This window comes from Stegodyphus dumicola, chromosome 4 (genome assembly GCF_044657685.1).
Source record: "Stegodyphus dumicola isolate Sdum_Otavi_A_Nest chromosome 4, ASM4465768v1".
Taxonomy (NCBI): Eukaryota; Metazoa; Arthropoda; class Arachnida; order Araneae; family Eresidae; genus Stegodyphus; species Stegodyphus dumicola.
The window spans coordinates 57217727-57230772 of record NC_140771.1 but is presented as its reverse complement, the minus strand read 5'-3'; the positions used below and the strand labels follow the sequence as shown (position 1 = coordinate 57230772).

Below are 13046 nucleotides of genomic sequence, written 5' to 3'. Positions count from 1 at the left end.
ATTTGCTACAGGTTTGAAAGGAAGATATTTAGAAGGCCGTGATGTCTATTTACATTTCACCTCTCTTTCCTCTGCTTAGGATATTTTTCTATGGTGAATCACACAATGAAATTCATGTTACAGACTTATATTTTCATTTCTTTTGGAAAAAATACTAAATATTTTCAAAGTTTTAACATTTTTACAATTTATTAAAAAATATAAAAATTTGCATTATCAACATATAAAATAAACATAATACTTGAATTTGATTATTTTTATTTTATTTGAAATATTTGAACGGTGCTGCTATCTAGTAGCAGCAATTCCTAAATGCGTGGTGGGACGTATATGTCCCACCTTTAAATTTCAACCATTCTTAAAATTAATACAAATGAATTCAAATAATAATTTTTATTAGAAAAGGAAACTTTCACATAAAAATATTCATTCTAACACCAAAAGTTGTTCCGACAATTTAAACTGCATTAGAAATTACAGAAAAAAACTGCTTCAAAATTAGATCCGCAAAGAATATTTTACATTGTTTCCATGAATGAATACTATAGTGCTGCCATCGGTTATACATTTGGAGAACTAAAAGGCATAATTGTATGCATTTTAAATGGAATTTTGCAGCTTTTATCTGGGAGATAGAACCTGATAAAAAAGGTGGGACCTGTCAAAGGGTTAATAGTGTCACTAAACTTTTTCTTTCTTCTATCATGCAGAGACAATAAAGCCTGAATTATATTAGTTTAGTTACTTATTATACTTACATCTATTTCTTGCGCATGTTAAAAGCTTATCTGTGTTCTGAATAAATAAATTCCCATATATACTTAAGACGTATTAGAGGGCCGGGGCTAAATATCTTACCACCTGATGCAGTCTCTGTGGGTTCTAAATTCTGCTAACAAACACTTCCCTAAGTTTTAAATTTTTGCAGCCCCTAAATTTTGGGTCCCATTGCTTTCTCTAAATTCTAAAAATTTTTTCATCCCTTAATTTTGTTTCTCAGTGCTTCTCTAAATTCCAAAAATTTTGTGTTCTCTAAAGTCTGCCGCCCAGTGCGGCTATACGAGCTCCGACGCCGATTTTATGTGAATAAAAAATCAGTTATTCTTTCGACACTAAATGCAATCTTTTGGCCTATCAGCATCATTAACAAAATCTTTTTTTAGCCCTAAAATTTAGCCTTTAAATTTTTCCTCATCAACATTTATTAGTGCATTTAACTTAAATCTGTAACCATCGCTAAGCATAATGTCAACAGAAAAAGATTACCATACTCTTTGTTCTTAAATTACTAATATAAAAATTTAGGCATTGCTGCATGAGTCATTATACAAGTTGCCATGTGCTGGATAAGCATGCGGTGATGAAAGCAAAATATAATAAACAATGATTCCCCAGGTTGGCATCAGGGATATAAAACATGAGAAGGTGTAAAATCAGCAATTTTTCTACGTAGAATGTTTTGGTTTGAGACGTATGCCAAGCAGATATGTAGCTATGGAGTAAAATTATTAATCAAACAAATTTATGCTAAAATGCTGTTTCTTCAATAACAAGTTATTTCATTTAGTGCTGAACTGAAATTAAGAATTGGGGCTCTCCATATGTTTAATCATGGGGAGGAGGTGTGATCAAATATGCATGCATAAAACATATTTAAAAAAAATTCTGCTTTGAGGTCTGGAGTTTTAGATCAATCTGGATATTGGATGTCTGGATTTCGGTATTATTAAATACATGGCAACCCTTAATTAACACTGTGGGGTTAAAAATTTGACTGCTAATTAAAAAAAAAAAAAAAAAAAAAATCCGAGGCTTTTATAAAATTTTCTATTTTTAGGCATAATTTGAGGCATTTAGCAAGTCATTTCAGACAGAGTCTGACTTTGTGTCAAAATACATATGTTAGAATTATACTATACACACTGCTGGCCATTAAAATTGCAACACTAGAAAGGAATGATGGTATGAGAAATGACATCTAAAGTACTGCATAAAAGAAAAGCAGTTTAGTGGATTTCTCATTTAGAAAGCATTTTGTAAGGTATCGTGTTATACCTTGAAAAAGAAGAAGAAATGCTTAAGAGCAAATGTCAGAATTCGACAGAAGCAGGATCGTTGCGTATCAGGAGTGTGGATTATCCTTCTGTGATACTGCCCGTTGCACTGGTCGACATCCAACCATTGTCATGTGAATATGGAACCAACAGGCTGTTGAGGGTCATGCTGAACGGCATTGCAAGATATCAATGCCCTCCCATGACTACTGCCCAAGAGAACAGACATATTGTGAGTTTAGCCCTGCAAAATCATACAACCACATCACTGACCATTAGTCAGGAAATGAGTATGTTTGTAGCACGCCCAGTATCGGCCCCGCACAGTGCGTCGACTTTTGCAGCAGTGTGGACTATCAGTGTGGTGACCATTATACTTCAGCTCCTCTTGACAATGCTGTATAGAGAGAGATGGCGATTCTGGCAAACCCAACGACAAAGCTGGGAACTGGAGTGGCACAATGTTGTTTTTTCAGTCGAGTCCTGGTTCTGCGTGCAGTAATCTGATGGTCGCATACCAATCTTGGAGGCACAAAGGAGATTGTATGTCGTCTGCTTGCATTTGATATCAGCATATGTGTGACTGTTTGCGCAGCATTTGGGTACACGAAATGCACATCTCTAGTTCGGATTGACGATAATTTGAACGCAAATCGATACATTTCTGACATCTTACGTCCAGTGGTTGTGCTCTATCTTCAAGGCCTAACAGATGCCATCTTCCAACGAGATAATGCAGGACCGCACGTTGTATTCTGACTTTACTCGATACACAGCGCATTCAACTGCTTCCTTGGCCTGCACAGTCTCCATATCTGTCATCTACACCTCTAAAGCTAATGCAGTTAATAAAATTTGGCACAGACTTGAAGCAGCATGAAATGAGTTGCTCGTTTCTGTCATCAAAGCCCAGTTCAACTCCATGCCTGACCATATAAGGCCTGTTTTAGCTGCCTGGGGTGGTAGCTGTTTCTACTAATTTCACACTCTTGTAAACCGACAAACTGCTTATAAATTTAATCATTTTGTCTTCATGCCATACTGTTTATGTACAATAATTCTTTTTTATATTTGCTTTCCTTCATGGTATTGCAATTTTAATGGCCAAGCAGTGTATAAACCTAATATGTATACTAAGTCGTGCTTTCATAACATAAAACACACAAGCTTCATGACACAATTTTGTTAATCGGCCCAATAAAACAAGAGATATAAGAACTGTCCATTTTTCTTTGAGTAGGTGTACAATGCATACATTAATGATGCATTTAATATTACAAGTTACTTTTGGTTCCGTAAGTAACAGTACATTTTAAGATGACATAACCTATTTTAAACAGCTACTATGATATTTACAAATTATTAGCAGCTACTTTTATAACCTTTTCTCCCGCCCCTTTCAAAACAAATACAGTCAAAAGTCTTTAATCCGGGCTCATCGGGACTTCGGCGATTTCGGATTATAGATCATCAGTTTAAATCTGGTAAGATGGCATGCAGAAATTATAAAATTAAAAATATGAAACCGTAATTTATAAAATAATGAGCAATTACGATCTAAAGGGTATCAAAATTTACAAAAAAAAAAAAAAAAAAAAAAAAAAAAAAAAAAAAAAAAAAAAACTTAATATTTATTTGTTTACTTTATTAAACATTTCTTTCAACGCGCGCATGTGTAAAGCATACATTACGCATAGCCGAAATTACAAAATTGCAACCAGAAAACTATTTGATTTGTATTCGTGATATTTATAATGACGAGGAATTTGATTTAAATCATATCAAAGACGAAGTACATCGAGATGAAATACTACATTTAGTAAAGAATTATAAGCTGAATAAAATAAAAACATCTGCCCTGAAGATAACGATAGTGCTGACAGATCAACTTCCAGTTCATTGCACGCCGCGACGTCTTCCCCCTCCTGCGCAGAGCAGTGTGAAATTGATAAACAGATTTCGGAATGGTTAGATAAACAAAGGATATGCCTTTATCCATTTTTGTAGCAATTCCACTTTTTGTTTGATGGACATCGAAACATGCTTTCGCTTTGTAGATCCTTTGGGAGCTCCAGCATCGGAAATTCTATTTGACATAATTTGAAAGTTCAAGCTTACTTTTATAAAATTGCTCTTACAGTCTGCAAAAAATAATAAGCCGGATCCAATTCGAAGATTAAGGAACAACGCAATCATCAACATTAACTGAAATAGATAATAAGATAATTTTAGCTTATACCGTCCGTTATGCATTAAACGTGCACGTGAAAACGTATTCTGCGCTTGCGCACACACATAAGCGCAGTCGTAAGGGTCTTGCATGCACGTGTAAACGTGCGCATGCGCAGAAAGATTTTAGCTTTGAGGTCGGGATTGTAGATCATTCTGGATTATGGGTGTCCGAATTAACGACTTTTGACTAATTAAGACACAATAACACGCCGAATAAATACTAATTCAGAAGTCAAACAACAAAAATCAGCGTTAATTTACAAAATTTTCACAGGACTAGTTTCGATGGTTTTACCGAACCATCATCTTCAGCTGCAAAACCGCAAATGAACAAGATAGGAAATAATGATTAGATAAGATAAGAAAGCCTGGACAAGAATAAGCAAGTGGCACCATCTGTTGGCGAAACCAGAACTAAAACATAATTTCTCTAAAAGCCGAAGGCAAATTTGGATTGGAATTAGGATCGTTAACTAGAACAGAAAGATTTTTATGAATGTGAAATGCCTCTAGAAAATCCAGTTCTCCAATGGAAGATGTTTTTTGAATAATTTTGGCAGCAGAAAAATTGAAAGTGTGATTTTCGGACCAACAATGTTGAGCAACAGAAGACTTCTGTGTTTCCTTTTTTCTAACATATGCCTCATGTTCTTTGACGCGAAATTTTAAGGCTCTCTTAGTTTGGCCAATGTAAATTAAACCGCACTGGCAAGGAATCCTATAAATACCCCAGGAATTCATATCCGGAATGGGGTCCTTGAGTATAGAAGTTGGAATTTTATTGATGGGAGAGTAAACAACCCGAAAGTTAAATTTCTGCAAAATATGTGCAACTTTATAGCTAATTGATGGAAAGAAGGGAATGACAACAAAATTTTTATAATCTCCTAAAATAAGAGTGTGGCTTTTAGTGTGTTGAGATGAGAATTTTTTAACTGCTTGATTAATAATGTTGGGTGAAAAGCCCCTGTCAATAGCTATTGCTTTTAAATAATTTAGTTCTTCATCAAGGGCTAGTTTGGAGGAGCAAACTTGAAGAGCACGGAAAACATAGGAATAAAATGAAGCTAACTTTTGTTTAGTCGGATGACATGATTTAAAGTGTGGTGGAAGGCAAACCGATGAAGGTTTACGGTAAACCGTAGTACTAAAGTTGGATGTGTTACGTGTGACCAGAATGTCGAGAAACGGAAGAGAATCGCAAGTCTCAAGTTCAAAAGTGAACTGAATAGCACGATCAATAGAATTCATTGTTGAAAGAACTCTATTTAAATCATCTTTATTACCTTCAAACAGGGTAAAAGTATCGTCTACGTAGCGGAACCATGCCGGGAAGTTTAAAGTTTCAAACAATTTTGATTCATAATAATGCATGTTGACTTTTGACTGTATATAGATTTATATATTATATATAGATTTCTCATATAACTTTTTGTGAAGTGGCCTATACATGATAGTATAAAACCATGAGTAACAGACTATGCCAATTCTGCAATGTCCTTTCTAAAAAATCCAAAAATATTTTAAATATTTTTTACAGAAATTGTTAAAAATAATCCATATGGTTGCAAAATTCTTTATTATTAAAAATGGCACACTTATACTACTTTAAAACCACACAGAACTACGAGGGTAAGGTGAAAAGTGCTCAGCCTGACCAGAGATGGCATTCCAATCAGCAAAAAATTTACGTTTCCTGCTTGGGTGCACAAGTCATTAGTTTTTATGACCAGTTTCAATTTATTCTCTCAAGTAGTTTGTCTACACGAATTTTTGCAGTAAATGTCTTGCATGTTATTCATTAAAATGGATAAACTTGAATATTGTGTGGTGATAAAATTCTTCGTTTTGAATAGATCAACCCCTAAGGAAATTATTCCAAAGCTGTCAAAAGTTTATGGGGACTCTGCTCCTTCTATGTCAACTGTTGGCAGCTGAATTTAAACGTGATTACACATTCCTCAAAGATGACCCACGTGAAGGACAAGCAAAAACTGCAACCACACCGGAAACCATAAAAAAAAAGGTGCATGATATTGTGTTGGACAATAGACAAGTGAAGATCAGCGAGATAGTTGAAGCTGTAGGTTTATTGGAAGAAAGGTTGCGAAATACCTTGCTAAAAAAATTAGGAATGCAAAAGCTCTGTGCAAGATGGGTGTCGCATTTGCTAAACACCAATCAAAAGCAAATGTGGAAACGATTTCTGTAGCAATGTCTGGATCGATTCAACAGGGATACAACCAATTTTGTGCAGCAATTTGTCACCAGACATAAGACATGGGTCCACCACTACATGCCAGAAATGAAACAGCAGTGAAAGCAATTGGTGGTAGCCCATAGTTAAACACCAAAGAAAGAAGCCAATTACGTCTGCTGGAATGATCAGTGTGTTTTGGGATGCGAAAAGAATCCTGTTAATTAATTACCTGGCAAAAAGCAGAACAATTACAGGCAAATATTACTCCAACCTTCTTGACCAGCTATATGCCAAAATTCCCGAAGAGACCTGACCTGAAGAAGAAAAAAACATCTTGCACCACAGCAATGCACCTGTACGCAAGGGTGCGTTGGTGATGGGAGAACTGGTATTTTTGGGTATGATTTACTTGGCCATCCTCCCTATTCTCCTGATTTGGCACCCTTAGACCTCCATCTGCTCCCAAACTTGAAGAAATTTGTTTCTGGGAAGTGCTTGGCATCCAACAAATAAGTCGAGAGGGTCATAGATCAATATTTTCATAACGTTCCAGACTCTCACTTTCAGGAAGGAATACTGATGTTGGAGAAACGCTGGATCGCGTGTGTTGAAGTCAGGGAAGATTATGTAGAAAAATTAAATAATTTTTTAACCGTAAGTCACAGTCTTTCATTTTCAGGCCGAACAATTTTCACCTTAAACTCGTACTTAGCAATTTCAATTTAAAAACGCACATTATTAACTGCATGACACATTTGACAGAATTGCTCATTTCTCATACATTCTAAAAAATACAGCACTAAATCAGTGATTAAAACTACCTACACAGATCTCGCACATAACATAAGATGTCAATTTTGAGACACTTACCATAACCTCCATATCCAGGCTGGCCATATTGTGGACCTGGGGGCCCACTGTAAGGTCCTCCATAACCAGGGCCACAACCCCAATTATTATAACCAGGTCCATATCCACCTGAAAAGCAACATTACTATTGGATTTTATTTCCAATTACAAGAAGTAGATATTGATTACACACAGGCTCACACACATACTTTAAATATATATATATATAATTTATTTCCTAAACAATATTGATTATATTATCTCCTAAGTTTAATTAAAGCAGAATTATTTTAAAAGAGTGAATCCATACTGTTAAGTTATATTTTGAAAGATGTTTTGAAGTAATTTGAAAGCAAAATGTTAATAATGTTTTATCGGGGATTGGAGTTAAATCATCATGAAGAATAAAATTTCAATTGTAAAAGGAAAAATTAAAAACATGTAATCATTGTCACTGATCGGAAATTAGTGGAACAAACCAACTCCCGTTCAATGAACAAAAATTGATAAAAATATGTAAGTACGAAGGTGTTTCGTCTTTATTCGAGTTATAAGTTAAAAAGCCAAACCGGCAATTCTAGTCAGGCTAAATACGAGGGCTATCCAGAAAGTAGATTACGTTTTGGAATAAAAAAATAAACAAAGTATAGGAAACAAATTTTATTATATACAGATGAAAGCCACACTCAAATACTACTTTTCTACATAGTCACCATACAAATTAAGGCATTTATCGTAGCGATGTACGAGCTTGGAAATTCCTTCGTCGAAAAATTCGGCCGCCTGCGCCTTCAACCACTTCGTTACCTCTTCTTGCAGCTGTGCGTCGTCATCAAAACGCTGCATAGCCAGCCACTTCTTCATTGCTGGGAATAGGTGGAAGTCGCTCGGTACCAGGTCGGGACTGTACGGCGGATGAGGAAACAACTCCCACTTAAAAGATTCAAGAACTTTACGAGTGACATTTGCCGTGTGGGGCCGGGCGTTGTCGTGAATCAACAAGATCTTAGAGCTCAACATTCCTCTGCGCTTGTTTTGAATTGCTCTTCTGAGTTTTTGGAGAGTTTGGCAATACCTTTGATAGTTTATTGTAGTGCCTCTTTCCAGGAAGTCCACCAAAATTACACCTTTTCTGTCCCAAAAAACAGTTGCCATCATCTTCCTTGCCGACATTGTTTGCATGCATTTCTTGGGTTTTTGGGGAGAACTTGTGTGCCCCCACTGCATTGATTGCAATTTCGTTTCACAGTTCACATGTTTCACCCATGTTTCGTCACCAGTAACGATGCGATCGAGTAAAGAGTCACCATCCTAATGGTAAGCGTCCAAAAAGTTCAACGCTGCAGCCATTCGCTGATTTTTGTGGTCCTCTGTCAAGATTTTTGGAATCCATCTTGCACAAAACTTGTGGTAACCAAGCTTTTCGCTGATGATTTCGTGCAACAAACTTCGCGAAATTTGTGGAAAACTCAAAGAAAGTTCCGTTATTGTGAAATTTCGATTTTCACGGACTTTAGCATCGACTTTTTCGAGAAGTTCGGCGGTCACTATGCTGGGTCTCCCACTTTGATCTTCGTCGTGAACATTGGTTCGGCCATTTTGAAATCTTATGACCCACTGACGCACTCCACCTTCAGTGATAATGTTGTCCCCATACACTTCACGAAGCTGCCGATAGATTTCTATCGGTTTACAGTTTTTTGCAGTCAGAAACCTTATTACTGAGCGCACCTCGCAGCTCGTGGGATTTTCAATTAACGCAGACATTTCAAACCGTCACAGTATCTGAACGGAGCACAGCACGAACCTCTCACTAGCACAGCTAGATGCAGACTGAGCTGCGCAACGCTCTGACCCCAAGATGGCTGCGCTAGCCCCGCCCCTAGCGGACACAGACGGAAACGTAATCTACTTCCTGGATGGCCCTCGTATTTCCGCGAACAGAAGGGATTATGAACCAATGCTGATACTCAAAGAACTTATTCTTATGAAGTATTTTAGTCAATTCAATTTGGAGTAAAAAGCAACTTCTGTAGACAAATCCGAAATAACCCGAGTAACCGTCCCCGACACCTTCATGTTTATGCATTTGAGTTCTATATTATTTGTAAAAATTAAACATTGGAAATTGTCATTATGAAATCGAATTCAGAGTAAAGTTGAAATAAACATAGATTACAAAATAAGATAAATAATGCAAACTTTGTAAAAACAAATTAAAGACAAATAAAAATAATATATAAGAAGAACAGTGAATGTACATGAAGATATAAAGGCCAGAAAAGGTATTAAGTAACTTACATTCTTTCTAGTGGGGGAGTTGGCAAAGTGTTCTCTTCGTGTCTGACTCATAAGTGTAGGGTGTCCGAAAATTCTTAGCGGCAGTGGGGGCTTTGGATAATATCAGTCGGTAAGACTTGGGTGAAGTAATTTATGGTAGTGGGTGGGACTCGGAATTCTTGAGGGATGTATTATGTGGAGTTCTTATTTGAGTGAGGCTGTCTGTTAAGATTTTTTGAAAATACTAGTGAATGGAAATTAATTAATTTCTGGCTAATTGTCGTGTCGCAATGATTAAGAATTTAAGAAAGGAAAAAAGGAATTTTCATTGTCCAAGAGCTATTAGACAGACTAAAGTCATGAAATAGGCCCATTTTTTTAGTAACAGCATAAATCTGAAGACAATTAGCTTTTTACAATATATACAATTGAGTAATTACACTATATACAAATCCTTCAACTGATAGTCATCCAACTTATACCACCTTCTCAGGTTTAGGAACAAATTATCCTATCCCTATCAGTTAAATGATTTAGAGTGAGTATTTAACGCCTGCTCTTTTAAGGCAATGGTTGATAAATTGAATGGGTATTAGATTATTTTTGAGAATTTTAATAAGGAGCAAAATTTTGCGTTGTAAATCTATTGTATCTGTGCATATAATTTTAATTCGTTGTATTTGATTAATTAAAGTATTGTTAATTACTTTTTTGGCTTTGTTGGAGTTCCAATTTATTAATTTGTTAGTATTGAAATTGAAGTTTCTTGTTTTGTCAAAAAGTAAAATTTTTTTGTAGTTAATAATTTGAAGATGTAGAAAGTCTATGCTATTTTGTGAATTATTAGTTTTATTAAGTGTAAGACAATTCGGATAAATCTCGGAGTTTTCAATTTTACCAAAATTATTAATTGTAATAAGGTCATCAATATATCTGTAAGTGTGTTTGTAGTAATTTAACCCTTGTGGTTGTAGATTTTTTTGGAAGTTAAATTCTTTGACAAATAAAAAGATGTTACAGATCGAGGTGCTGGAATGTAAGCCCATTGGCAATCCTCTGACTTGTTTAAAAAGTTGATTTTGAAACTTGATGTAGTTATGAAAAAGGGTGCATTTTAGGTAGGTTTTCCCATTTGTCAAGAGTCATGATATTGAGCATATCAGGGAAGAGTTTAGGTAGATCAAGTAGACTGGTATAGATTTCTTCTAGAGGACATGAGCTATATAAGTTATAGCAGTTAATGTTTTGGATGTTAATGGTTTGAATGGTATTAATGACAGGAGTGTTATTATGAATGATCCAGCAATAGTTATGATAGTGTTACAATCATTGAAAATAAATTTACAGATTTTATTAAGTTGAATTGAAAAATAATAGTCTACATTTTTCTTGTAATTATTAGTTCCATTAGCGATAAATCTGAATTTTAATGGTGTTTTATGGAATTTGGGAATCGCATAAAGATTAGTAAATCTGTTATAGTTTGCATTGAAAGTAATATTGAGTTTCTTATGAAAAGTTTTAATCCTGTTTATTATAGATGTTTCTGTAAGGTTGGCTAATTGATAAGTAGTTGCGTTGAGAAGTTCTTTATGAATAATTTCTGCGTAGAATTGTTTTCATATAATGCTAAAGTTATTAGTTGCTTTATCTATTTTTGTAATAGTAAAAAGCTGTTTTAATTTTTTAATATCTGATGTAAGTTGCGACCAATTCAGTGTACTTTTAAGCTGATTTCGGTGGATATGCGTTGAAGAATTTTAGCTTCCCATTTTAAGAAGGTATCTATGGGTAAATTCAGTTGATAGCTTGCTTTAACTATAAATTCGTTGATGTTGTTTTCGAAAGTCTTGTAACAGTAATTTGTAGGCATGTTTCTGACTGGTCTAAATTTTGTACCATAACTCATTAGTGCTTTTAGTTGATGGTTTTGTATGATATTCAGGTTGCCAGTAATTATGTGCTGGTGATGAGAATCTACGTAATTGCTGTAAATTGGTGTCTTACAATGTCATTCTGCTGTTTCATCTATTTCATGGTGGTTAGTGAGCAAGTTGCTTAAGGTCCTTTGATATTTAAATGCAACCATTGGTATTGTGTCAACTGCGGGGAAATATATATATATATATAATAATTTTAAAACTATAATTGCAACCAGTCCTATAACATAAACTGTTGGACTAACTGTAACAAGGCTGCCCCCTGGTGAGTAACCAGAGAAGTACTTCAGTAAAAGCCGAGTGTCCTACTTGATACGTTATACCAAACTCTTGCTCTGTAATTTTCTTAAGTTAAACGTAATGTCCATGTGTAACTTAAACCTGTTAATAAATACTTGTTACACTATACAGGACTCTTCTACCACCCTATCTAAAACGACCCCCCTCATATAATCAAATTTTAGAACAATCTTTTAAAATAAAGTTTGATAATATATTTTTTAAAAATATAACAATGTGAAGCTGTGTTTTTCATACTACTGTACTGTCTGCGGCAATGTATAACACTTAAAACTTTTGAACTATCAGGAACAAAATATTAATATCACAAAAATTTATAGCAATTTAAAAGAAATATTAATTGCATTAACCATGAGGCCATTAACGGCCAAGAGGGTTGCATATATTACATTACTCGTATATTACCTTAAATTACATATTATACTAGTTTCCTGATTTTATAATCAAAATTAATTATAAATATACAAAATATGATTATAAAACCATCTGAATTTAATCACAAGAATTTCAAACATGCGCAACATAAATAAAAAGCTCGAACTCCATTCCAAATTACTTCAGAAAAGATTTATTAGAATATTAATTTTTTATTCACTTTTTCCATACCCAGGCTCTTTCTAGACTAAAATGGCTGCTACACTCAAATCTATTTTATCTAATTTTTGTTCATATTTCTCAGAAAGCATCTTCAAAATTCTAAATAATTGTTTTAAGCAGGAACAACTCACATATTTTGTACATTATTAGTATTTTAAAATGAAAAATTTTCTCCAGGTAATTTAATGTATTTAATATACATAAAATCAAGTCAAAATTAGTAAAATTTCTGCCATGATATGTTTTGACATACTCCAGGAATTTTTAATACAACATACACATAATAAAAGCTGTACCACAATTGTAAATATAGGCAAACCTCATTTTCTCAAAAATTGATATTCTTTACAGATACGTCACAGGCACAACTTTCTGCCACTTCACAAGAATTTCATTCAATTATTAAACATACTTTAACACTTCGTAATGAAAATAAACTTTTGTTCAAACTTTTGACTATTTTACAAATGAAGAAAAATGGAACTGCTAATTTGTTTATAAGATATAACTGATAATGTTAGATGTACATACCAGGCTGAGGTCCCCAACCACCTGAAAAATATGATTTCATTTTAGGAGTTAAATCTTCTTATT

General features: G+C 34.5%; 1 protein-coding gene across 4 annotated transcripts in view; it reads right to left on the bottom strand.

Moving 5' to 3' along the window:
* LOC118194866 (DAZ-associated protein 1-like) overlaps positions 1–13046 on the bottom strand; it is an 84118-nt gene that overhangs the window by 25311 nt on the left and 45761 nt on the right. For 2 of the 4 annotated variants that reach the window (XM_035366079.2, XM_035366078.2), the window contains exons 9-10: positions 12984–13004; positions 7357–7464 (exon numbers count right to left, since the gene is read on the bottom strand). In XM_035366079.2, coding sequence (XP_035221970.1) covers positions 7357–7464; positions 12984–13004 — 129 coding nt within the window. The remainder of the gene's footprint in view (positions 1–7356; positions 7465–12983; positions 13005–13046) is intronic. The other 2 variants (XM_085814936.1, XM_085814935.1) reach the window with 1 other exon arrangement.